The 26834-nt window shown below is 63.1% G+C and overlaps 1 protein-coding gene across 4 annotated transcripts; it reads right to left on the bottom strand.

The window, feature by feature from the left end:
- Positions 1–92: 92 nt before the first annotated feature.
- Positions 93–25945, bottom strand: SPEG (striated muscle enriched protein kinase). Of its 4 annotated transcripts, XM_038143663.1 has the most exons (16): positions 17780–25017; positions 14539–14578; positions 13418–13447; positions 12943–13032; positions 12300–12681; positions 9716–11229; positions 8616–8759; positions 7633–7815; positions 5724–5935; positions 5367–5455; positions 4991–5172; positions 2655–2915; positions 1213–1371; positions 882–1071; positions 501–730; positions 93–322 (listed from the first exon to the last, which is right to left on the bottom strand). In XM_038143663.1, exons 1-16 carry the CDS (start codon positions 17810–17812, stop codon positions 108–110), a joined length of 3954 nt encoding a protein of 1317 aa, XP_037999591.1. In that variant the 5' UTR covers positions 17813–25017; the 3' UTR covers positions 93–107. The 4 variants fall into 4 exon arrangements, with proteins under 4 accessions (XP_037999591.1, XP_037999587.1, XP_037999589.1 ...); XM_038143659.1 differs by lacking the exons at positions 13418–13447; positions 14539–14578; positions 17780–25017 and adding an exon at positions 25042–25945; XM_038143661.1 differs by lacking the exons at positions 13418–13447; positions 14539–14578; positions 17780–25017 and adding an exon at positions 25042–25945 and having other exon boundaries at positions 9716–11226; positions 12486–12681.
- Between the last annotated feature and the right edge of the window lie 889 nt (positions 25946–26834).

The following is a 26834-nucleotide window of genomic DNA, read 5'->3' as shown; positions in this document are numbered from 1 at the left end:
AGGGATGGCTTCTGACCACACAAGATGAGAACTGCACTGCTGGCCCCACTTTTAGGTTGGATTAGAGACCTCCTGAGGTCCCCTCCAACCTAAACTGCCCTGTCATCCTATTCCCCTAGGACGTCACGACAATCCTGGGTCACAGCCTGGCAGAGTGGCTGTGAGTGGCCACACATCCCAAGTGGTGTCTGCTGCTGCTTACCAGTGACATAGAGGTGTGCATAGCACGTGGCCTTCCCCACTTTGTTGGCAATGACACTTTTGTAGACACCAGCATGTGCATGGCTCACAGATGTGAATACCAGACGATGGATGTCTTTATCTGGTGGAGAACAGGGGGACACAGGTAAGACCCTACCAGCTAAGCGGCACAGAGCTCCCCTTCCTGCCTCATGGGGTGTAAAGGTCTGGGGGGTGATGTCTCCTCCAAGGGTGTTCCCCTTTCTCCCACCCCATGTAGAGGGATCCCGGGGGGTGGGGAAGGCAACGAGGAGTCCTACATTGCATCATCTTGCGGTCATCAGTGCTGTCAATTCGGGAGCCATTGTGGTACCAGGTGATGGAGGGGTAGGGCATCCCGGCCACCTGGCACTCCAGCACAGCCTCCTTCGACTCCACCACATCCAGGTTGTGCAGTGGCTTCAGGAAATCAGGCATGGTGAAGCACTCTGCCTCTGTCTCCACCTGCTCTGGCTCCTCCGGGATGGATGGCATCTTCTCCAGCTTAGAGCTGCAAGAGCCCGCAGATGCTCACGATGGGAGCATGGTGCAGTGCCCCCAGCTCAGCCCCAGCCCTAGGCTTTGCATAAGCCTGTCATATACCAAGTCCCAGAGGGGAGCATGCAGGGGGAAGCAGATTCCAGTGACCATCCAACTCTTACATCTGGGAGGCTGCAGATGGCCGTGGCTCCTCCACATAGAGCTCGGCAGAGCACTCCACATGGCCGTGGATGTTCCTGGCGGTTGCCTTGTACTGCCCTTCATCTTCACTGCCCACATGCACAATGACCAGTGAGTGCAGCCCTCCATCCTGCTGAATCCGCACGTTCTCCCCCTCCTGCACTGGCAGGCCTGTGCAGAAACACACACCACCATCAGCAGCAGCATCCCCTCCTGTCCCAGCCAGGTGCAGCCTTTGGGTGCAGCCCCCAAGGAGAGGAGGAGAGGCCTCCCTGCAGGGCCCTTGGGAAGCTCTCTGAGCTTGGAGGTTACCAAAGTGAGTCCAGGTAACCGTCGGAGGGGGAGTCCCACTGATCATGCAGACAAAACGCGCTGTCCGCCCTTCCACCACGTCCACATCCTCCAGCTTGCGGGTGAAGAGTGGCTGCACAGAGGGCTGCACCGTCAGTCGGGCACTGCAGGTCAGCTCATCTGCGAGGAGAGCAGGCCCTGGTGAGTCCCCACAGCACAAGCCTGTGCAGGGCAGGAGGCAGCCCGTGACACCCCCTGGCTGCAGCCCAGCAACCAGTGTGGCTGTGGGTGAGCATACCCCACACATGGTGGGGGTTGAGCCTGGGTGTGTGGGGTTCCAGGCTCTGTCCCTGTGCGGGGCAGGAGGGCACAAATGTGTGCAAGGTCCCTCTGCCCAGCGCTGGGGCTCTGATGGCAGCAGGCACCTCTTTCCTTTCTGCACAGCAGTACAGGTGCCAGAGCAAGGTGGGGTGGGAGGATGCTCTGTCCTCCCCATAGGGCAGGAGATCACAGCTGGCCTATCCCCTTGGGAATGGGGCAGCAATGCTTAAGCAGGTAGTGCCAGCACATGCAGCATCCAAGGAGCAGCATGGGGACACGAGCAGGCTTGATGCTCCAGATGAGGTGATTTCCACCCAGGGACCACTTTGCAATGACGGTGTTGTCACCCACCCTGGGTAAGGATGGGCAACACCATTCTCAGGCACACCCTCCCCTGCCTGAGCCCCAAACTTCTGCTACTTTCAAAGCCCCATGGGAATACAGCCTCCTTCATGAAGGATTGCACAGGCACCAACCGCAGGTTGCAGGGAATGCTGCTTCTCCCTGCAATGCCTCCCCAGCCCTGCTGCCTAGGTGGGCAGAAGAGTGGACTCTGTGTGGGTCAGAGCTGTGGGCAGCATGCACAGGCACAGGTGTCAGAGTCATGGGACAGAAGCCCATGCAACGCTTGCTGAGCTGCCATCACTGATGGTTGGGTGGGAGAGGTTGGGAAGCCCTGACTCCCTGCCCATTTCCCCACCACCTCCCAAGCCAGCAGAGACACATCAGTACTGGAGCAGGATGCCCAGAAGCTCTGAAGCCAGGGGACACGGACAGCTGGACTCCAGGCCTGCATCCACCTGGTGCACCCATGGAACAAATGCATCTTCCCATGTGTCAGGGAGCCACATGCATGCTGGCAGAGGAGCTGAGTGGAGTGGGGTGGGACAGAGCTGCAGGGCTCAGGGTACCAGAGACCAAGAACTGGTGCACACCAGGTTTCCTTGAGAAATCTTTCCAGCACCTGGGCCATCACCTACTCCCTATCCCCCTGTCTCCCTGTACCCCATCTCCAGCATTCACAGCTACATCCCTGGGAGCAAGAACCTTGAGCCCAAGGTACGAGGAGGGTCTTTCCACCCAGCTAGGGCCAAGCCCTGAGTGAGAACCCCCCCTGGGGGAGCTGCATGCCCACCGCTTACCTTTGGCAGTGCTGAGCTTGCAGGTGTAGATTCCGCTGTCATCTTCATGCACAGAGGTGAGCAGCAGCTTGCACTTGCGCCCATCAAAATGCATCTTGCATTTGAGCAGTGCAGGCTGGAGCAGCCGGCCCCGGGACAGCCAATCTACGTCCATGTCTGGCGGGCCGGCCACCATGCACTCAAAGACCGCCAGCTCCCCCGCCCCGACCACCAAGTCCTGCAGGGGAACCACGATGGCCAGGGACTGGCACTCGGGGCGAGCTGCCCGGGGAGGGGGGAGAGAGAGAAAGAAAGAGAGAGATGCATCTCAGCAACTGAAAAGCAACCATGAGAGGTAGCAGGGATGGAGTGGGAGTACATGCGGGGCAGTGGTTCATGCAGGGAGGGGGCCTGGTGCAGCGGGCAGGGAGTGCAGCAGGGAAGGGTGGGATGGGAGGCGAGATGTGGAAAGCAGAGCTGAGCAGGGAGGGGGCTGGGGGTGAGGGGAGGTGTCCGTGCCAGGAACACACCACACAGCGCTTTACCAAACAGATTTTATTAGAGCTACAAAAAAAAGGGTCACGGCCTCGCAGCCCGCCCCCCCATCAAGCCCCCTCCCTGGGACGAAGAGACCCACAGCCAGGGGATGCTCCTGAGGGACCCAAGCCCTGGGGCTACAAGGGAAGTGTCTTGGTGGCCAAGCTGGCACCTGAGTGGCCGCCGTGAAGCCAAAGGGGCCAATGATCTCCCTCCCCTCTGCGCCTCACGCAGGGTGTTCCCCTGTGGGATCCCTGGGTTCTCCTGTCTCCCGTACACCAAGGTGACTGTCACAGAGCTGCCACCGCACTGCAGCTCCTTCCCTACAGCCCTGGCCGGCACGGCGGCAACTGTGGGCTCAGCTCCCTGCTCCCTTTCCCTGGGCAGCAAGAGAGAGGCAGCAGAACACACAGACAGGGACAAACGGATGGAGCAAGAGACAAGACAGCATCATATGGGCACCCTGGCCCGGCTGAGGGGTGCCTGCTGCTCCCCTGCTGCTTCCCCCGCCCCGCCTCAGTTATGCCTGCCCCGGCCATCTGGCGAGCCCCGGCCCGCAGTCGAGGGCCCGCGCGTCCCCGCGGTGCGTCCAGGACGAGGCGGCGGATGGAGAAGGAGGTAATAACACAAGGTGAGGTCCACTGCCTAAGAGGTGTCCAACTAAGAGCCCCGCAGCCGCGGCTCTGAGAGATGCACCCCCTTATCGTACTCCCCCTGCGTACAGACAAAAACCGCAGTCAGCAAGCAGAAGGGTTAGTGCAGCAGCGACGGGACCGGCACGGACACACACACCAGCGCCAGCACGAGGGGTGCGAGTGGGCAACAAGGCACGGAGCCATCTGCTGAGCCCCCCAAGAAGGGCTGGGGTCAGGCCATCACCCCTGCAGCCCAGCTCCTGCCCGTCGTGGGACACTGGGATGGCTTCCGCTCCCGCCCCCGTGCCGCCGCGCTTTGCTGCAGGCTGGGAGCATAATCCCGGCAGCGTACAAGCAGCGCAGCCAAGGCCGGGGTGGGATCGGCACAGCTCAGGGGGGCTCAGGCAGCCATCAGCAGGGAGGGCCAGGGGGAGCAGGGCACACACAGCAAAGGGCAAGAGGAGGGAGACAGCATCACTCATCCCCACAGGCCCCTTCCCTGGCCTTGGGGATACCAGGCAGAGCCTGGTTATCAGTCCCAGCTCCCCCCTCACCCCCTCAAAACTGCACACATACTTTGGGGTCCTAGGAGGACCGCAGCAGGGCTGGGGCGCGATAGCAAGGAAAGGGGAGTGGACAGTGAACTCCCATGCATATGGGACATTGCTGGAAATGGGCAGGGAGGGACCCTGTGCAAGTTGCCCTGTGCCTGGCACACAGGTAGCCTGGGGCAAGGAGGGAGCAAGCTGCAGGGCATGAGGATGTTTCCTACAGAGCCCCCAAGGCCAAAAGCCCCCCCTGGTCAGCCAGGGGCAGCACTTCACCCCATAAGTGTGTGTGGGGGGGGACGTGGGGTGAAGCTGGGCTGTGAGAAGCAGTTGGGTCTGGGTCAGATCAGTGGGGCTCTGGAACAGCAGGCAACAGGTGGGACCCAGGGCTGCACGTCTGGGTGAGACAGCAAGGCAGACTGCCTTCTGCTACAGGGCCAGCCTCTGCAGAGAGCCCCAGGCACGCAGCTCCATTTTCCTGTTCCCCACCTGCGTCACCACAGGGGGAGCTGGCTTGTCCCCTTATGTCACACCACCAAGTGCGGGGCCTGCAGTGGTCCCTTCCCCACAGCTCATGCAGGGCACTAGAGCCTGCTGGCCTCTCAGGTTCTTGGGTGACATACTCAGGGAGTTTTACCTCTGACTTCCAGCTTGGCCTCGCACTGCTTGGTGCCATACTCATTGACGGCCTTGCAGGTGTAGAAGCCGGTGTCAGTGTGCTCCGCCGCCAGGATGTGCAGCGTGAAGAGCCCCCGCACTCCCTCTGCTTCCTCCGCGTGGTGCCGGCGGCCATACTTCACCGGCTGCCTGTTTCTCAGCCTGCTCCAGACAGAGGCAGAGCATCATGGTCATACCTGGCCCTGCACACCCAGCCTGGCTATCCCCAAAAAAACCTTCTCCAACACTCCCTGCTCAGGATCAGAGCTCCATGCAACCATCCCCAAATGGAGAGGTCACTGTGCCTGTCCCCTCCTTTTCTGCCAGCTGTGACCCCAGAGAGCAGCAGGACTCACCAGTAAATGATGGGCTTGGGCTCCCCACGGACACGAACGCTCATGCTAACATCCTGCCCCTCCAGCACTGACTGGTCCGACAAGGATACCTGGGGAAAGAGGGGTTCAGAGAGCAGCAAGCACCGTCTGCCACGGGACCATGCACCCCCACCACTGCACCCAGGGCTGTCTGACCCCTATCACAACAGGAGTACCAGGGAAGCTGGCGGGGGGGAGCCTGCCCAGGTGCTGGGAGGACTCCACATCAGACCAAGGGCTAGGCAGACCTGACCCAGCACCTCCTGGCACCGAGGACCACGGTACCAGAGTCACAGGGCACTGTACCCCTCTAGAGTCCTGGGGGATTTGCTATCTCACCTCAAAGCTGGGAGAAGCCTTGAAGGTGGTCTCAGGGGAGCCACGGGCAGCCCCATGCTCTGCTCTTGGCTGCAGCTTCATGGCCGGTCGGTGCTGGGGGGTGCCAGACTCGGGGAACTCTTCCAATGGGCTCAGGTACTCCTCGTCCGATGTGATGGGGCTGGCCTGGCCAACGGTGGGGGGCAAGTTCCCATGCCGCTCCACAGCGGGTGCTAGCACAAGAGAGGCTGGGTAAGGAGCTGGCAGCAACCGGAGCCGGACAGGCGGGTTAGGGCACCCCTTTCCACTGCCCTGCATTACAGGGGTGGACACCCGCCCCGCGGCACATCCCGGCTCGGCAAGGGCCGGCAGCGAAGGGGTGCCGGCCGCGCCGGGGGAGGGGGTGAGCAGCAAGCACGCCGCGGGATGATAAGGGGACGCGATATTCCGCAAGGCGACAGCAGGGCTCAAGTGGCTCTTACGCAGCAGCCCGCGCTCCCATCCTTAAGCCGCCCGGATTCCCGGGATGGCTGTCCCTGCCCGGGCCGGCACGGCTGAAGGTGACATTGGCAGCTGCGCTCCCCCCTGCAGCCCGCCCGCCCGCCGGTCCGCGCCGGGGGGCCGGACTGGGGGACTCGCGGGGTGCGGGATACAGGGGCCGGCGGGGGACGGGATGGGGAGCGGCGGCCGGCACGGGGGACTGACAGAGCCCAGTCGCCACCATGGGGGTCCCGGCCCCCTCCGGCCGGCCGCCGGAGCGCTCTCAAGCCCCCTGCCCTGCGCCGGGGGTGGCGGGCGGCCTTCCCGGTACCGGGCAAGGGCTCTGTCCCCGCTCCTCCGTGATACCCGCGGGCAGCTTCCAGCGGAGAGCTGGGAGCCTGAGCCCGACTTCCCGCTGTCCGCACCCTCCCCCCCGCCCCCGAAGCGCCCCGCACTCACCGGGGCCACGGCGGCCCCGCGAGCCGACCCGCGCCACGCCGCCGAACCGCCCTCGGTGCCCGCGGCGCTGCCGGTGCCCCGCGCCTCCAGCTCGCAGCGCCGTCGGCCCGCTGAGCCCTCCCCGCCCCAGCGCCGGCCGGCCCCCGGGGCTGGGCCAGCAGCGCGGGGGAGGGCCCGCGGCGGGCCGGGGTCTGCCGGGGCCCTTCCCGGCCCCCCACCGCCGTGCCCGGCTGGCCCTGCCCGGCCGCGGCTGCCCCTGGGTGTACAGTCCCGCCTAACCACGGAGCGGGGAGGTTTTGTGTCCTTCCGGCCCTCGGGGTGGCTCTGAGCCTCTGCCTGCCGCCCAGAAACACTCTCTGGGAATGGGGAGGGCTTTGGGGCTGCAGCGGGCTGGGGATCCCCGGGGCCAGCGGTGCGGGGGTCAGGGGGGTTCTCCACGGCTACCGGCTTGGTGGGCAGGCACGGTGTCCCCACAGCTAATAGTTTGTGGGGCGGGGGTCTCCCCGCGGCTAGCGGAGTGGAGCGCTAGCTCCACTATACCCACAATTTGCGGGTTAGAGAGCAGGCTGGGGTGTCCCCACCGTTCACATGCTGGAGGTAGGAGTACCCACACGGTTTGCAGGCTGAGGGCAGGGGTACCCACATGGTCTGCAGGTTGAGAGCAGGCTGATGTACCCCCATGTCTAGCGGGACACAGGGCAGGTGTGGGGGCCGGACACTGGGCTGCTTGCTGGGCGCCAGGGGATGCTCACAGCCTGACCCCGCTCCCCCCACGGTAGGATCCTTCCATGGCTGCCGGGAGCACGTCAGCTGCTTTGGTTCAGACAGAGCCTTGTAGGGTAAGGAAGCCGGTTTCTTCCCAGTGACAGCAGCGGCAGAGCTGGCAGCGAGCCTGCCGCGGCGCCAGCCCTCGCTCCCTCCCTGTCTGCCTCCCTCCTTGCCTCCCTCCTTCCCTCCCGGCGTCCCTCCATCCGCCGGCCGCGCTACTCACCGGGCCGCACGCTGAGGATGGCACTGCAGCAGGTGGCCCCCACCTCGTTGGCCGCGGTGACAGTGTACAGCCCGGCGTCGGCCACCCGGGCACTACGCACCAGCAGCGTGTGGCGCTCGCCCTCCGCCTTGATGGGGCGCGTCGTGCTGCTCCGCAGCGGGACCCCGTCCTTCCTCCACGACACTGCCGGCAGAGGCGGGGGTCACGCGTGGGCAGGACAGTCCGAGCTTTCCCGGGGTCCGCGCAGGGTCCCGGGGCGGCCAGGCGCTCCTTTGCCTGGCCTGAGAACCCATTTGCTATGGGGAGCAGCCCCGGGATCCCACGGCCCTCTGACGGAGAGACCGTGGCTGGTCCCTATCTGCTTCCTGACATCCTCCTGCCCTCCAGCGGAGGCTGGAAGAGGCAATTAAAGCGGCTTGGCTTCTGCCTGGCTTTGGCAACTGGCACCGGCCCTGGATGCCCAGCTGCCCCCATGCACGTCCTGGATACGGCGTGCCCGGAGGCCATCAGCCCTAAGCTTCTGGCCCCGGGCAACAACAGGGTTTGAAGACACCCTGGTGTCTTCAAGACATGATGAAGAAACCATCAGGGTTGAAAGACACCCTGATGATCATCTAGTTCCAACACCACCTCCCCCAGCATGGGCAGGGACGCCACCCACTAGATCAGGTTGCATCACCCATCCCTGCCCGCGCAGCGCTCAGTAGCCCTTCTCCTGCTTTCCCAACAGCCCTGCCCAGCACTGGGGGACAGCAGGCACCCTGTCCTCTGGCCCCTGTCCTGGCAGGCAGCGCCCAAGCACTTCACTCCTGTCTGAGGGGAGGAAGGGCAGAAGGGGTGCTCCCAGGGTGGGCACATCACCTCCCCTGAGATACCCAGCTCAGCCTGGGTGTCGCACTCGCGCCACACAGGTGGGACACGGACATGCGGAGAGTCCCTCTGCCATGCCCGTGCCCCTGACACCCCGCTCCAGGGCGGCTCACCTTCTGGCTGGGGGTTGGCCGTGACAATGCACTTGAGCAGCACCTCTGCCCCCACGACAACGGCCATGTCCTGGATGGGGATCTCAAAGATGGGGGCTTCCAGGGGGTCTTCACCCGCTGAGACATAGGAGTCATCTGAGGACTCTGCACAGGGAGAGATGGGCCCCGTGGCTGTCAGCAGCGTGAAGTGAGTGGGCCCTGTGCCATGCTGGGCTGCATGCAGGCAGAGCGTGGGTCTCCCAACCCCACTGATCAACCACACCCTCTCAGGGACAGGTACTCGGGACATGCAGTGGATCAAAAGGACACATCAGGATCCACCATGGCACAAAGCAGGCAGTGGGGACAAGACAGGGGACCAGGAAGGGGCAGGAAGCGTACAGTTTTTTGTACCTCCCCATAGGGCATAAGAGATGAGGTGACAGGGGGGTGTGGAAGAAGGAGGGTCATACAGCCTGCTGCACCCTCCACCCTGAACTTCCCCCAGTCCCTCATGGGATGGTGGTTGCTGCACCCCAATACATCAGCAAGCACCTCCCAGCTCCCTCCCGTCTCAGGGCCCCAGCACATGGACAAAAGTCCTGGGGCTGTGCCAAAAGCCTCAGACACGTGGGCCTGGCACTTCTCTGGCTAGAGCAGAGCCTAAAAACTCCCAGCCCAGGTATAGTCTGGTCTAACTGCTGCATGCTGGCATGGACAGGACACCTCTCTCCCAGCCAAGCCACCTTCCCCTGGGGAAGTTTGGGCTGCATGCCCTGCCTGGACCACCAAGCATGGCCCAGACAGGACAAGTTGCAGTGGGTGCCCTGTGCTCCAGACCAGGGCTCAATGCCACAAGTCAGCGCGCTGTATCTTTTCCATGCTGGACAAGAGCTATGGAGAAGATAGCAAGCATTGTAACCTCAAGGCCCAGCAAACTGGCAGCCAGGCTGGTCGGTCTTATGGCACTGCTTGGTGCTAACTACCCCAGCCTCCAGAGTCATGTCCCTCCACCTTGGGCTCACCACGCCTCCCAAGAGCAGGATGGAGGTCCCCCAACCCACCCAGGGGCTGGCCAGACCACCTCTGTGCTTTAGGAGGGCAGAAAGCCATGCCCATACCTAGCTCTGGAGAAGTGGGCCTGGCTCGGCGTCCCTTCCCCTTGCTCCGTGTGCTCCTGCCTTCTTGAGCCATCCGGCCACTCTCTTTCTTCTCTGACACTTTCATCTGCCTTCTCTCCACCTCCCTGCCCACACCATGCTGTCCTGCCCAGCTTCGTTCCAGACGAGCTTCCTGCTCCATCCCCGGCTTTGCCCAAGGCAGGAACCGCACTTCTGTGGGCGTCTCTGGCCGCCGGTACAGTCCGTGGGGCACAGCCAGTCGGGCAGCCAGAGCCTCGCTCAGGGCCCCGGGGCCACGGGCAGGGCCTCCATCTGGGTACACACTGCCTTCGGCGGGACCCGCATGCGAGAGGGCCACCCTTCCCTGTGGGCTGGCTTGTGCCAATGGCCACTGCTCCTTCTTCTTCACTTCCCCGACGCCTTCTTGCTGCAGACTCTTCCTGGCACCTGCATCCTCCACTGAGCTGAGCTGTCCACCACCCCCCCCCACCGGGGCTCTCTTCCCACGCTGCCCCCCTGGCAGTGGCTCCCCATCGGGTCCCACCAACACCACGCTGGAAAGTGCCAGGTGCTGGATGACGTGTGTGCTCTCTGCTGGCGGGCAGGTCTTGGCTGGCAGTGCCTTGCGTCCACCAGCGCCCTGAGAGGAAGAGGTGCGGGGGGCGCGGGTAGCGGGGGGCTCGCTGGTCGCTGGAGGTGAGGGTGCCGGGGGCGACCCGGCTTTGCACAGCTCCTGGGAGCGCCGCAGCTGCTGCTTGGAGACCGTCCGCTTGATGCGGGTCAGCTCCTCCGCAAATTTGTGCTCGATGGCATAGACGCGGTTGGCGAACTTGCCCCGCTCGTCAAAGGATGCGGCTTTCTGCCGGAAGGCCAAACGCCGGCACGCTGCCGTGCTGCCCGGCTCCCAGTGGCCGCCTTCCCGCAGGTCCTCCCGCGAGCCGCCTGGAGTGCTGGCACGGCGCGCGCCCGTGCCAGGCTGGTCGAAGGAGCGCGTCTTGCGCAGCGGCAGGTTGGAGCGTGCGGGAAAGGGACTGTCCTGCTCCAGGCTCCTCTGCCGCTCCTCAAAGTACTGCAGCCTCTCAAAGATCCTGGAGCCAGCACGCACCAGCTTGGGGGATGCCCGGACGGAGATGCGGCCGGAGGTGTCACTCATGGGTGTCTGCGGACGGGACTCCTGTGTGCTACCCTGTGAGTACCCAGAGGACTTGGGTTTCTTGATCTTCTCCTCGTACTCCTCAGGAACGATGTCCTGGTACTCTACCGGCACTGAGGACTTCTTGCGAGGGGTCACGGGTGTGAAGGAGGGGACGCCAGGGCCACGGGCAGCAGGCTGGGATACGATGCCAGCGGGCGGCTGCAGACACGTGCCAGCACGAGGAGATGGTGAGCGGACGATGGGTGGCTTGGCAGTCAGTGGCAGAGCAGCGGGGGATCTTGGGGGCTCTGCACCAGGCTTTGGAGAGACAGGGCCTCTGTGGAGGTCATCTCTCCGGTAGCCTCCCTGGGGGATGCTGCTGCAAGGGCAGAGACAGAGGAGCATGGCTTAGAGACCACCCTTGTACCTGCTTGGCTGCATCCCAGCTTCCAGCCTGCACCACAGTGCCCAATGGGCCATGGCAAAGGGGTCAAACAGTCAGGGCACCCTGGGAAGGCTCAAGGGCTCCCAGCAAGGGCATCTGGTCACCCCAAGACCACTGGGAGCTGGCTGGGTTAGGTGAGAGTCCTGGGCTGCTGGGACCCCTTTCCCAGGGGTACTCATGTGGAGCAGTAAGGTGATGCGGGGTTACCCAGTGAGTCCCCTCCCCAGGGCCACCATACAGACAGGACCAGGGGCTGGGGGATGCCCCAGTTTGCTGGGGTGTCCTGGTGTGCTGAGGCAGTGCAGCCTGGCCAGAAGGGGTCCCCAAGGCTGCATGCCCTGCCTGTGCACATGCTGTTGTGGGCACATCTTCCTATCCCACTGCCCCCAGAGGGGCTCAGCAAACGCAGAGTGGAAATCATAAGGTGGAGATGAGGTTCTGGTGGAAGAAGCAGCCTTAAACAAAAAAAAAAAAAGAGCAAGATGGAGGTCAAAGGAGCAGGCCTGCAGGTATGGGAACCAAAGGCAGCAGGGAGGGACGGGGGCTCTGAGCACATCAGCAGGATCTGGGGAGGCAGCATGTCCCTGGACCCTGCTGCCACCCCTGTACTGTGAGCAGACACTTGCCTGTGTGTGTCCCAGGCTACTGTGCCACTCCAGTTCCCCACACTGTGGGCTGCACAGAGCACCATGGTGGGGTGGAACAGGAAAATGCCCATGGTATAATCTGCAGGTGGGGTACTGCAGCTCAAGGAGTGGCACAGGGGATACAACCAGCCTCAACCTGGCCACAGCAGAAAGGGACCCCACTCTCCATCACCCCCAGGCTACATTGCTCCCACCTTCTCACCGAGAACAGGCTGCCTACTGCTCAGAGTCCCCACTCCTCATCAGGGAAGGTGAAGGCAAAGAAAGCCCAGGCGGAGGGAAGGAGATGGCTGCAGGGGTTGGAAGGAGATGGCCCCAGGACGATGTCCCCTCTGTGTGCTTCCCCTGGCTACTTACACGTGGAGCGAGAGCGCCCGTCCTCGGTACAGGCTGAAGGCGCTGCCGTACGGGTCGCTGGCCACCGAAAGGCTATCCTCTGACCCCCAGCTCGTGCCCACCAGATTAGCCCGCGATGCCCGCACCAGCGGCTCCACGCCCAGGTGCCGGATCTCGGCGCCACGTGGGGCCGGCGTGTTTGCTTGCCTTGGGGTTCCCTGCGGCTGCGGCCAGGCAGCGGGACGGAGGTAGGGTCCCCGTGCAGAGAGGCTGGCATCCGTCTCCTTCTCCACCACGGTCTGCTGGCTGCCTGACCAGCTGGAGCGCTCCTCTGCCTGTGACAGGGCCAGCACCGAGGTCGGCGTGGTGTTCATGGAGGCGTCCACGAGGGTGTCAGACCCACCTGAGAGAAGAGGGATGAGCCAAGACTGGGTGCCTGTGGGGACAAGCTCAGCACCCTGCTCAGGGAGGGCTGAACCACTGTGGGGTGTCCCAGAATGTCCTGAGCAGCATCCTGCTGCCTCAAGCCCTCCCCCCTTCGTATGGGTGGATCACAGCTCCCTCTCCATGGACACCTCCAAAGCCTGGCCAGCAGAGGCCTTGTGGGGAGTCATGGCCAGCAGCCAGTGTCAGGGCTCAGTGCCAGCCAGGTGCCCCTGCTCACCCGTGGGGGTGCTGAAGGCTGTCTCATCCTGGAGATCACTGCGCTGTGTCACCTGGGGGTCGCTGGATTCATCCTCACCTGTCTCCGAGTCTGGGGTGGGAGGGGAGAGTAGGGAGTGAAGGTACAGACAGTCTGCAGACCACCCTGTTGCAGACCCATTGGCTCCAGGAGCATGAGAGCAGTGCCCAGGCAGCTCTAGGGCAGGAGGCATGACTGTGACCTGCAGGGACAAGCTGCCAGGAGGGAAAGGCAGGAGTAGGAGTGGGGAAGTCCAGCAGGGCAAGGGCAGGCAGTAACAGTGTTAGATGACGGGAGGAAGGGAGGCAGTGCCAGCAGTGGGAACACAGCTGGCAGAGGTGGCACGGGGACAAAAAAGCAGAGCGAGGGGACAGTGGAAGTGACAGAGCAGGGTGGCAGGCTGGGGCACAGGGTCCACTATGGGGACAGTGATGGCATTGGGAAGGTGTCTTCCTACCGTAGCTTTGTTTCCTGCAGGAGCGGAAAACTTCGCTTCCATAGGGGCAGCAAGAGAGAGAGAGACATCAACACCCGGTTATCGGCCCGGCCTGCGGAGGCGCGGGGGGCAGCCGGGGGGGCCCTGGTCCCCAGCATTTCCCCACCATGTCTCCACTCTGCATCACATTCACTGCACGCCACTCCAGCGCTGCACACAGACCCTCTCCTCGCACACACCGTCTCGCCTGTGCAGTGCGGAGCACCATTCCCTCCCTGTGCCGCAGCCACATCCCGCCCAGCAGGACAGCCACCCCCTGTCCCTGGAGCTGCTGGCATCCCTGCTGCAGCATCCATACATCCCTCTGTGCCTGCAGTGCCTCTCAGCCTGGGGCTGGACCCTCCCAGTCTGTGCCCCAGCTGGGCACTCCTGGGGGTGCTGGAGCGCACGGACACGTGCCCATGTGCACACAGCCTCCCCCTGGCAGGTACAAGTCCATCCTCTGCCCCACCGGTGCAAGTGCTGTACAATACAGCTGTGCTCCACAGCGCAGCTGCAGTTGATAAAGCCAAAATTCTCAGGGCAGGGCATCACTAAGAGCTGCCCCCCACCGGGCAGGATGTGGCAAGGCCATTTCAGTACCACCCTAATGTCCCATTCCAGGAAAACTAGTGCCATGTTTCCAGGGAAGGACTGACTTTCCTCCTTGCCACTGCCCAAGCCCTCACAAGCTGCACCAACAACCCCTGCAGTGAGAAACATGTTCCCAGCCCCACCACTGCTCCTCCCCATTGCACTCTCAAGGTGTGTGGGGAGCCACGCTGCTTCCTCCCACTCCAAGCCACCCCTCTGCAGCCCAGCATACGGCCAACTGCTTCGTGCACTGCTAGTGCATCGGATTCCCTATCCCAGTCACAACAGCCGGGCAGCCCCTGAGCAAGTAGAGCTGCAGGGCCAGGAGCAGACCAGCTGCATGGGGGACACTGTGAGCTCCTGGCTGACTGAGACCCTATTTTGTGGCTGGCAAGATGCAATCCAGCCCTGCCCAGCCTCTGCTCGCTGCCCCTTGCAGCATGGTGGCGGGCCCCATCCCAGCACACTTGGGGCAGCGGGGGGAGTCGGGTCCTGGTAACTCAACGCACCATGCGTGAAGCGCCCGAAGCGCCGCGAGTGGCCGGACTTCTGCAAAGGAAAAGAGAACAGAGCGTTACCCATGGCATGGTGATACGTACCTGCCGTGCACTCACACCACTGCCACACCACGCCTCACACTCACACACACCCCCCATCCCAGCACAGGCAGCACCGCTCACACCCACAACCTCTCACACGCGCTCTGGCACGACATACGTCGCCCCACTCATGCCCTCCCACGGGCAGGGCACACCTGCCAGCGCTCGCAGGCACCCCCGCTGCACACCCACGGCGCCCCACAGTCACACGCCCCCGCGCACACGCAGAGATGGATGGGTGTGGGTGGGCACGTGTAGCGCATGCCCGGCCACGCACGCTCACACACCTGTGCGCACGCGCGCTCGCGCAGTCCCCGCGGGGATGGCACTGTGCACCCCGGCCCTGTGTGGCAGCCCGAGCCCAAGAGTGACAGTGGGGAATCCCAGATGCCCCAGAACTGCTGCCTGCAGCTGGCACAGCCTGCAGAGAAGTCTTTGCCTGGGCTGCTGCCCAAGTGCTCTGCAGCCCCTTCAAAGCCACCCAGCCAGCATGGGGCTTTGGCCAGCGAAATGTCTTCCAGGCACTGGCCCAGACTCCACCATGGCCGCTGTCCCAGCTCGGGGACAGCATCCTTCCTCCTCTGTGAGGCCTTGCCAGTTGAGAGAGAGGCTGCCTGGCGGCAGGGGACTGGCCTGTCGGTGCAGGGTTGGAGGCACAGGGGCTGCGCTCGCCCATGCCGTCTGGGCGGGCAGGTGGGAACCGAGCACGGGGTGGAAGCACCAGGAGCTCCCTGCCAACTTGGCTGCCCTCTGTGCTGCAGCCCGGGCCTGGGCACCTGCGTGCCAGGGAAGGGACCAGCTGAGGGCAGCCTGTCTGCCAGACCCAGTGCGCACTGACGCCATATCCCAGGAAAGCAGAGGGACGGGGTGATCTCCAAAGCAGGCAGGAGTGGGAATGTGGAGTACAGACAGGCAGGGTTGGGCTGCCAGGACAAGCATCCTTCCCAGCCAGTCTGGGTGCCAGGGTCTCCCCAGGACACTGATGGCCCATGCCCTGTCGCCCCAGTGGGGAGCCCAGGGCTGGACACCCAACTGCGTTGAAGCCCTTCGCTCCACCAGCCCCTCCTGCCCCACCATACCTCCAGCCCCCAAGCAGGTCATGGACAGCCAGACCCCAGGGACAGCCAGCCACCAGGGATGGACAGCCAAGCATGGCAAGCAGCTAGTTGTCCTTGAAGGGCAGCAGGCTCATTTCACAAGCCCCAAAGCTGCTGCCACTGCTGTGGCAGACCCTGCACATGGGCAGCACTCGGGTTCCCACCAACCCCCCTGCCTGCATGCAGTGCTGGCCAGAGGGCAGCGGCTGCACGAGACACATTTGTATTCAGGCTGAGCCAGGCTTCACCTCCCCTTCTCGGCTGACTCTGCTGGTTCTGGCTGGCAGCCCATCTTCCAGGCCAGGGAGAGATGAGTGATTAACTGCACCATCGGCGGATAATTCCCCCATTAAAAAATGAAAATGCAATTGAGTGCCATTATCGGGTACTCTTGTGGCTTCCCCAGGGACAGGCGCCATCGGCTCCCCATCAAAGATGGTGAGTGTACCCAGAGAGCTGGGCTCCACTGCCCAGAGCTACAGAGGGGCTGAGCCCCCTCCCCTTCACCTTCAACAGGTCCCTACAGGATCAGGGCACCCTGAGGGATCAGGGTACCTTGTAGGATCAGGGCACCCCGCAGACTGGACCCGGCTCCGGCACAGCACCCACCTGCAGCCCACTGGGGAGCAAGTGCTGGGGGGTGCAGGGTCAGCCCCAGGCCAGGAGATGGAAAGGGGGCAGAAGCAGCTCAGGGCTTGGTGTGGGATCAGAGTCTGCACGAAGGGGACAGACAGAGAGTGGGGGTAATCCTCCTGCGTGGGATTTCATTTGCATGTTGGACAAAGGGGTGGAGGAGCCCCAGGAGCACACTCTGTGCCACCCAGACTGGAGTAGAGAGAAGAGCTGGCTGGGATCCACACCCAGCTCCAGCTCTGCACTACGAGGCAGCTGGGTGAGACCTGGAGGTGTTTCCTTCCCCTGTGCCAGGCATGGATCCACCTGCCCAGGCTGGGGTCCTGTGCTGGTCCAGGCACGGGGCATTCCTCACCACGGCCACAGGGCCTACAGGGAGTGAAGGATCTCCTGGTACCATGGAGCTTGCCACCACCTAGCACGTGGAACCCAGCACCACATGGCACTGCTGCCTATTGTGTGAGACCGGCAGACCCGGAGCAGGGATGGAATGAGGTGGGGAAGGAGTGAGTAACTTGCCTGGTGCAGGGAGACAGCCGCTGTGGCTGTTCTGATAGCCCTTCTGTGGCTCAGCCAGCGGATGCTGCCCTGCCACACGGGCAAGCCTCTGGACTTGCTGCCCCCAAATGCAGATGGGGCAGCCAGGCTGTGCAAGCCACCCTGCCCCAGAGGGATCCTCAGCACCTTCTCTTCCTGGGGACCTGCGTCCCATCGTGCATCTTCCACCCCTGGGAAGGTGCTGCGTGCGACAGCCTCTTCCCAGTCCCCTCTGGGCCACCAGGCAGAGCGGCAGCGGGGAGGCCGTGCGTCCGCATTGGGCTCGAGTGCCCCGGGGAATTGGGGGCGGGGGGCTTCCTGGAAGTACCTTCCCCATCCTCCACCCCCCGCTGAGGCCAAGTGACGTCCTTGTTCCTTGCTCGGCAGCGGAGCGTGCGGCGGGCCCGCGAAGGAGCCTTGCCTGTGCCAGGCATGCTCCTGACGCGGAGGGGATGACGCATGCAAAGCCTCGTCTCCAGCTCCGTGACCACCGGCAGCGGGGCTGGGGAGCCATGGAGCAGCCTCCATTTGCTGCCCCGACTCCAGAGGGCAGACAGGGAAGAGAGGGGCGTGGGGAAAGCCCCGGCGGGGGTCCCAGCCCGGGTGTTGGCACAGGAGGTGCTGAGCCCCTGCCCTCTGCCCCTCCTGCCCGGGCTGGCGAGGCCGGGCAAGGGCCGGCAGCTCTGCAAGCGGGGCTGAAGCTGGCGCTGTGCAAAGCCCGGGAGCCCCAGGGGGCAACGAAAGGGCTGGAGGGACACTCCCATCCTCATCCTTATTCGCATCCCAATTCCCGTCTCCATCAGCATCCATTCCCATCCCCATACCGCTCTCGGCACTGCCCCCTTCTCCCGGCACCCACCGGCACGGCAGCCCGGAGCCCTTACCTGGAAACGCTTCTTCACCCAGATCTTCTTCATGCTTCTGCAGAGCCCTGCTGGCCCGGTGACACGGACTCAGGCCCGGCAGGACGGCAGCCCGCTCCCGGCGGGGTCCCCGCTGTCAGCACGTCGCGGCAGCAAGCGATGCTGCGAGCATCCTTCACCGCCGGCAGCCGGGAACGGTGGAGGGAGAGGAAGGGGCTCGCCAGGTTGGGCTCTCGGGAGGGCTGGAGCTGTGAGCATGAAGCATCACTGGAGTGCTCCTCCCTCCATCCTTCCCCCGCCTGCCTCCGCCTCCGCCTCCCCGCCAGCCCTGGCACACAGTGACAGCGGTGGGGGACAGGCAGGGCACAGGTGGTGGGGGGCGAGGGCCACCGTCGTAGAGGGGAGGGAGGGGGCGTGTCTGAGGCGGGTACGTGGTTTCTCCACCTCTGGCTTTGTCTACACGGCAGGGAGGGTCCGAGCCCCCTGCCAGGCAGTGCAGCTGTACCACTGTTCCCTGTCCCCTGTCCATCCTGCCCCACTGCCCAGGACAGGGGCTGCACTTCTCTCTGAGGACACAGCCCCCCACTACAGCCCCCACAGGCAGACCAGCTGGGATAGAAACAACACGACACAGCAGTGCTCTGTGTGCTGTCCCCAAAGTGCTCTCAAACGGGGACTCAGTGCCGCAGCTGCCACAAGCCTGCACCCAGCAGCACGTTTGCAGTGTGCCACGGCACTGCCCAGCCAAGATACAGGCTCACCATCACTCTGCCAGCCTCTGCTCAGTCCCCCACATCCCCCAGGCATCGGTAATGCAGAAAGATCCCCTTGCCAAGACATGGGTGTGGGTCACAGCACGACTGTCCATGGACAGGAGCTAATATGGGCGCAGTGCTTCACATCAATTCCCCTGGCAAACCACACAGCCTCCAGCCCCAGTGCTGCTGCCAAGAGAAACCTTGTACCCTGCCCCCCGGGTGCCTCAGGACCCACATGGGTTTGCAGGGCTGGGCTGCTCAGCCCTGTCGTAGCATCACTGCTTTTTGGCTGATGGGGAGACTAGCTTGACCTGGGAAGGCAGGCTGCTGTCCCTGTCCATGTGGCATGAGACACGAGACCTCCCTTCATGCTGGGGTGGGGGCCCACAGCACAGCTCAGAGCAGGACTCTGTGCCAGGACCCAGCTGTGATGGGGCTCCTGGGATGTGGGCAGAAGCTGTGGGTGGGAGTGCCCATTGAGGCTGGTCAGGGACATTAAGACCTATAAGTGCCCCTGGGATGCTGGCAGAAGCCTGGCACACCTTCTCCAGCTGACCATCCTGAGCCCTGCTGCCTGTCCCAGTTTTCTGCATGATGCTACAAATGAGCCAGAGGGGCAGTCCCAGCCTCACAGCCTCAGCAGGTCCTGTCTTGCAAGCCATGCCCCTCACAGCTCTTGGTGCCCCACAGCTCGATACCTTCCCTCATCAACCCACCAAGCCCTGCAGCATTCATCAGCGCCCTTTCCAGGCCCTTGGAGAGGCTGCCAAGGTCCTGGCCTCACCATCTGTCTGAGCTGCCCCTTCCCACCGCAGAGCATCCATGGGGACGCTGCTGGAGGCCTCCCCACCCAGTGCTTGTCCCCACGCTGCTCACCTGTCCCCTGGGGAGCCAGCTGCTCCACAAGGAGCTGCTCACAGGCATCACGCTCCCCACGGTGCCTGGCAGCTCTGGTAGCTTTTCTCTGCTTCCCCTCCCAGCTCATGACTCCAAACGTGAGGCTTTTCATGGCTCCATAATAACTTGCAAATTACCCAGTACAAAAGGAGCTGTTTATACAACATTTCTGTCAGTCCCACAATTCGAGTGATGCTGCGGGGTTTCCGTGGAGACCCTGCACGTCAGACAAGTCCTACAAATGCTACAGCTGGCATTAAGGGAATCTCCTGTCAGAGACAGAGGTCTCTGCTGCCCCCCGCCAGCCCTGTGTGGGGACAGAAATGGGTACCTTTGAGCCAGAGCTAGGAAAAGAGGTGAACTGTGGGGCTCATGTGTTCCAGGGTACCTGCACCCCGGGCTTCCCTGCCAGGTACTCTCACCCTATCTGTGCATGCCTGTGCAGACACACAGCCTGTGCATTCTTTTCACACTCAAGTGGGATTAAAATACTCATCAGGGGTGCTGGGAAGAAGCACCAAGGCTTTGATGTGTCACACAGTGGCGAGGGTGCTGTCACCAAAGCACCCACAAGGACAGCCTCAGGGAGGACCACCTTTGTCCAGCCAAAACACAGTCAGTTCTGTATCCTGCAACTATCCTACATCTGCTGCCCACTGTCACAGCTCCTGGTTGGCTGGGCACACAGCTCTTCCCCGCAACTGTGACTCTGTAGCCACCCCTCAGCAAAAGCTTCAGGAGTGACTCTGGGCTGTCCCAAAGATGCTGAACCTCTGGGAATAGCTGGGTCACCTCCAAGAGGCTATTGCAGGCACCAAAAGTCACTGCAGAAGGTGTCCTACGGGAGGTGATGGTCACCTGCAGCTAGGGCTGCCCTTCTGCCCTGCCCTAGCCCAGGGGCAGCCCTGATGATGCCCTGCTCCTCTGCAGGTCAGGGACCTAGCAGAGAGTGGCAGCCAGTGCAGCTGTGGCATGGACAAGAAGCAGACCTGGAGCAGGTGGCCCCACCGCCACCCAGCTCCAGCTTTGCCTGCCGGACACACATCGGCCCCAGGCAAAGCAGACAGCAAACACTTGCTCAAACTGCAGCATTCATTCCACCCTTCCAGGGAACCACAGCCCTCCACACCTTGCTGGCCTCCCGGCTGCTCTGCACAGATCCTGACCCGCTCCCACGGCTCTGGCCTGGCACCAGCCCCTGCCCCTGGTCCCAGACAGCAGCCCCTTGTCTCAGTGCTTGAATAATTGATGGCGGTGCGTGCATGCGGCGTCGCGAGTAGGAGGAGGTCTGGCCATGAATCTTTCATGCGTTTGCACCTCCTGGAGCTGCTGGGGATGGTCGGCGGGAGGTGGGGATGTGCTGGGAGCCTGGGTAGGTGGGCAACTTCCGTAGTTCTGTCCCCAGGGAAAATGAATTCAGCAGCAGAATGTTCCTCGTCACCCGGCAGGGCAGCACCACAGAATCCTTGTGAGCCTGTGGAGGAGCAGTGCCATGCTGTCCCCCCTCTCCCAGGGGCTGGGACACCCCGGTGCCCTCTCCAGCTTTGCCTCCCTTTGCTGCCACAAGAAGGATGCCTGAGCACACCATGCTCACTGCAGGCGCAGAACGCAGGGATGCAAAGCAGCAATGTGACCTTGGCTCTGGGTGTCTGGGCATGGAGCGGGCTGGCACGAGGCATTGCATCCCTGGCCTGCCAACCTCCGGCACACCCCCCAGCTGGGAGTGAGGGGCTGCATGCTGTGGGGGAAAGCAGGCAAGAGTGCAGGCAGCAGGGTGGAAGCAGCCCCTTCCAGCAACCTGGTGTCAGGAGGCAGGAAGAGCAATGGGAGTGATGGGCAGCCCTGGAAGGAGGAAGAGGCTGTCGTCCCCTCATGCAGTCCCGAATATTGGTGCTATATTTACCCAACTGCAGGCCTGGGTTTCGGCCTCTTGCCTGTAACACAAGCCCTGCAGGCTGCCAGAATCCGAGGGGATGGCACATTCCTCAGCAAAAATAACCCTCCAGCAGCAGGCGAGAGGGCAGGGGTGGAGGTGACTGACTGGACAGCTGCACTCACCACCCCGCTCACCGGGAGCAGACGTCTCGCTCTGACAGACCCTGGGATGGGAATCTGGCACACGTGGGCACCACACCAGACCCCTGCCCAGGTGGATGGGGGCAGAGGTGGGAGCCACTCTGGGGCAGCTGGCGTTAAACACGGGCACGGTGCTGCAAACTACGGGACTAAAATTAGGCACTGAGATAAACGGCCAGAGATGCTGAGCCACCAGGGACACTGTCAGCACAGCCGTCCCCAGTGGGCTCCATTGCCACTGCCATGCACCATCAGCTGAAAAAATTATGCCAACATCCCCCTACTGTAACTCCTCGTCCAGGAAGGGTTTGTGCAGGGCCACCGCACACAGGAAGCCTCTGCCCCCTTTCCTGCCCCAAATCCAGGCAGGTGCAGGCTGTTTCCTGGACAGAGGGATGGCTCCAAGACAGTTTGATTGCTGAGTGCAGGTGGAGGCGAATGGAGCAAGGCTCTGCACTGGGAACCCAAGATGGACACATCCAACCTTGAAATGAGAGGCAGCCTGGGTGGGGAAGATCAGGCAGTGCTGGCACAGTGAACGAGGGCTGGGCTCTAAAAGGAGATTAGCTCGGGTTCTTAAGAGGTGATTTAATCCAGTTTACAGGGAAAAAATTCAGGAGATGCAGCTGAGAGGTGATAAAGGCTTTAGCAAGTCTAGGAGCAATGGAGCTATGGCAGGGGTCGGGGCTGTCTGGAAGGATCTAGAGGTTCCCTGGGTGAACCTGGGAAGCCCCTGGACCGGCCTGGTGCTGGTGTGAGAAGGGTCAATGCACTCTACCTGCACCCATGGATTTGGGGCATTAGGGAGAGCCTGCAGCAGGAGAGGGGCAGTGCAGTGGGGCATGGGGGGGTCAGCGTGGGATAGTGGGGATGGTGTGCCCCTGGTAGTGCCTGCACCAGCCTGGCCAGCCCCACACAGGCTCTCCCCACTCCCCACAGTGAGCACTGACACACTCAGGGAACCTGGGAGAAGAGCAGGAGAAAATCATTAGTGGGGTGGAGCGACAGATTCAGGGCAAGAGATTAGAGAAGCTAAATCGGGCTTGTGTGAGCAAGGGGGACTGCTGAGCTGGTGCAGGAGGAGCTCCCCAGCTTGAGTACAGAGATGGGCAGCGTGGAGCCCCCCCGGCCACCAGCAGGGACCTGAGGCATCTTGGGGAGAGCCAGTGCTGGCCCCACAGAGATCTTCAGCCTGGCAGTGCACCAGGGAGAAAAGGGGCTCTGTGCCCACCAGAGACCACCACCGGAGAGAGGCAGATGGAGCAAGGACACCGCAACACCTCCAGACACACAGAAGCAGGACCCCAAGCCCAGAGAAAGAGCTGATCTTGCCAGTGGAGCAAGGGCATTCCAATACCTCCGGACACGGGCCTGGGATGCCAAGTCCAGAGGAAGATTTTATCCTGCCTGGGGACCCTGCACACATCCCTCTGGCCCTAGAAGTGGCTGATGACCTAGCTCAGAGTGCCCCAGGGAACAAGGATGGGGTGTCCCTTCCCAGTGCAAGGATGGCAGAGCTACGAGTGGAATTTCCGTGATCCCTGGAAACCTGTCCAGCACCGGGCAGGATGTGGCACTCTCTTGGCGCAGCCACAGCACACCACAAAGACAGTTCTGTGCCACCACAGTGACAAAGCCACACCAGGAGCTGTCCTGCTCCTTGCTCAACCCAGTGCCCCAGAGCCTGCACAGCTCCCGAGGTGTCTCTGGCCCAGGGATGCCTTTTTGGGAGGCCGTTTGCTCAATGGTGGTGCATCCATGGCCAAGAGCCTGCTGGGAGGAGTGCCCAAGGCAGGGTGACATTCACACTGCAGGTTAGGCAATCCTGGCTGCTGCGTCCCTTCCTCAGCTGCCCCAGAAAGGCGGTGGTGAGGGCTGGCGGCTGGGAATTGGGAGCAGGGAAGAGTGCGTCAGCACAACGGGAACGGGCACCTGGGGAAATCAGGCTGTGCTCTGCTGCTGGGCAGCAGCAGTGGGGCCCAGACTGGTGTGGCCACAGAGAGGTGCAGCTGCACACCAGAGCATGGAAACAGGGTGACCCAGCTGCTGTCCGCCCAGGACAGGCCACCCCTCCCCGGGTCAGTGCATGCCTCCCATTCTGCACACACTTCACCCCACACCCACCTGCAGCAAAGGTGCACGGTCCCCAAAGGACCACTGTGTGACGCACAGTGACTCCACACAGACTCACTACAGGGCAGAACCCCTGCTGCACACTCCTCTGCTCCTCCTGCTGCCCCACCAGGCTCCTGACCTGCACATAAACCTTCCTCCATCCTCCAAACACCACTTCTCCAGACTCCTGGCTCCCTCTCCCCTTCAGCATTGTGAGGGCTCCTCCTGACCCGCCACAGTCGTCCAGCCCCCTGCTCAAGGAGCAGCCTCTCTGCTGTGCCTCCTGTGCTGCAGAGTCCCAGGTGCAGCTCCTTCCCTGCAGCCTCAGGGCTCAGTGCTGCTTCCCTCACTCCCCATCCTCCCTGTCCCCATGCAGACAGCACCTCTCACATCTCAGAGCAGCACCAGCCACCGCCACGCTCCCCAACACCCAGGCCCTCAATATCCTAGGGAGGGGGCATCCATCCTCCATGAGGAAGAATTTGTTCACCAAAAGGGTTGTCAGGTACTGGAACAGAACAACCAGGGAAGCTGTGGAGTCACCACTGCTGGAGGTACTCAGAAAACACATGAATGTGGCACTTAGGGACATGGTTTAACAGTAGGCTTGGCAGTGCTGGGTTAAGGGTTGGATTGATGATCTCAGACGTCTTTTCCAACATAAAAAACTCTACGATAGCATGATTCCACGATGATGAGGCAGAGGGGGCTGAGCCCCAAACCTGCAGGATGAGCCCACCCATGCAAGGGCAGCAGTCCCCATGCACTCCCTCTCTGACTCCTACACCCAGGGGTGATGGTGATGAGCAGAGGGGCTGCCACGGGGATGAACAAATGCTTGTTAATTTGCCTTGGCTAATTAACTACCAGGTCTAGCCCATCGCAAGGCACAGGCTCCACCTACTTGTCAGCCCCACCTCTCACATTAGGCACCTCCTCCCAGCCCCATCGGCGTTCCAGTTCGCCCAGTGCATTTCCAATGCCTGGTAAAGCTATTATGGTGAGCCTACGGGAGTTCTGCCCGTGGGCAGCTGGTGGGGGGTGCTGAGGACCGTGTTGGTGGCTGTGGTGGGTGGTGCAGCCAGTACCGTGTGCCCAATCCCCATCTCTCTCTTCTCTCTGTCTTCTCTCTCTCTCTCCTCCTGCCCCGAGCAGGCTTGGCATCACATGCTCCCAACACCTCTGTGCCCGGTCCTGGCACCAGCCTGGCCTGGCAGCGGGTACTGCAGCCACATGCTCGCTCCAGGCTCACCCCCGTGCTGCCGGCACCGGGCACCCCAGCCGGCGGCAGGGGTGGGCACGGCAAAGCTCAGCGGCCCTGTCTGGCCCCGGGCCATGCACTGCAGCGAGAGCCTGCAAAGCGCTGCCGCCACGCTCAGCAAACCTGTGCCAGGGTCTGTGCCCGCACTCCCGTGCTGGTGGCCACGTCACCCTTACCTTCCATGTCAATGATGGCCAACACAGCACTGGTCATGGCCTCTCCCTGCTCATTCTCAGCGACGCACGTGTACACACCGGCATCCTCCTTCTTGCTGTCCCGGATCCAGAGGGTGCCATACTCCTCCCCACCCTGGGCCAGCTGCTCCTCGTTTCGGTACCAGCGGAGGCTGGGCCGGGGGCTGCCCACCACCACCACCCGCAGCCGGATGTCACAGCCGGTGCCGATCGCTGCATTCTTCAGTTTCCTCACGAAACACGGCGCTGCCAGGCGAGCTGAGCCCTCCTGGGGCGGCCCCGGCTCTGCTGTGACCTTGGCGCGCTTCGGGGGGATGCCCGGGCTCGGCGGGGCTGCCCGAGGCTCCCCAGCAGCCCTACTCCCCGCGCCGCCGCGTCCCTGTGCCCGCTGCATGGTCTGCGGCTCCCCCGCCGCCACGCGCGACCCCCGTCACCCCGAACCCGCGCGTTGTGCCCTTCTTCTCCCCCTGCCTGCAGTCTGGGGGTGCTGGGTGCCTGACTGGGGCGCTGGGGCAGTGGCGACCCCCCCAGTCCGAATGCCCTCCGGTTCGGTGCCTCCCCTCACAGGCTGCAGCCCCAAAGGTCGCGGCGCCGTGGGCAAGCGAGGGACTATATTTAGGCTGGGACTCGGGCTCCTGCTCGCCCAGCCGCCCCTCACCGAGCGCCCGGGGCAGCGTGGCGCTCACACCCCGTGCTCTGCTGCACCCCCAAGCCCGCCCAGCGCCTCGGCACCTGCTCCTCGCCGGCCCGGCTGCGAGTCCCGCGGGTGCTGCCCGCTCGCTGAGCCGTCCCCGGGCTGGGGCCGTGGCGTCCCCCCCCTCACCCGTCCCGTCCCGCGCAGCCCCCGGCGAGCTGCGCTCCCTCTGCCCCCTCTCCTGAAGTGGCAGCTGCCTCTGATATGTCACATTCCTTGGCTGGGCTCCCCCTCTCTGCGCCTGCCGCCCCGTCCCTGCAGCCCAGCTCCCCTTGCAAAGATAGAAAAGGGCCAGCACCTTTCCATATTAGCTGAGAGGCTCGGGGGGGACCCAGCCTTCCTCCCCCGCTTCCCCTTCTCCGGCAGTGTCATTGGATCAGGGCAGAGAGGGACCCTGACGGCATGTGGAGGTAAAGGACACCGTCATGCTTCCTGCAACGCAAGACCCGGGGCAGGAGCCAGCCCTTCGGGGCCCCTCAGCTCCCCTCCAGGCAGACAGCAGCGGTGGGGATCCCAGCATCCCTGACCACCACAAATCCTCCCTGCCCGGAAGGCTGCAAACACAGCAAGACTCCATTTCTCTCACTGGGCCCCTGCCTCTGCCCTTGGGCAGCATGGCTCCCGGCCAGCCCTGCTGGAGCTGCTCGGCCTTGGGGCATCCTGTGGGAGCTCCCACGCGGCGGGCTGTGGGCAGCGAGCAGTCAGGCACGGTCTGTGCCACATGCTGCCAGGCCATCCCCGGGCAAGGCAGGGCTTCTCCATCTCCTGGAGCCACGGCAACGCCTCGGCACCTGGCCCCAGCCGCCTGGCCAGCGGCTGTAAATCTGCGTGAGCAGGAGGCCAGCGACATGACACGGTGCTTCCCTGCTGCAGGCCAGCCCCGACGGCTTTGGCACAGCCCATTGCCACCAGCCTAAGGGTGCCAGCATCAGTGGAGCGTCACTAGCAAGGAGAAAATCCCAGGATTTCCCAGCTTGGATGGCTGGGGCACAATGGAGTGCGATGCCTTGCTAGACCTACAGCCTGGCCGCAGAGTGGCTGAGCCAGCCCCAGAAGAGGCCTGGGGGCCTCTTCCCTGCCC

Source organism: Motacilla alba, chromosome 7, assembly GCF_015832195.1.
Source record: "Motacilla alba alba isolate MOTALB_02 chromosome 7, Motacilla_alba_V1.0_pri, whole genome shotgun sequence".
NCBI lineage: Eukaryota > Metazoa > Chordata > Aves > Passeriformes > Motacillidae > Motacilla > Motacilla alba.
This window is presented reverse-complemented; position numbering and strand designations above follow the sequence as displayed.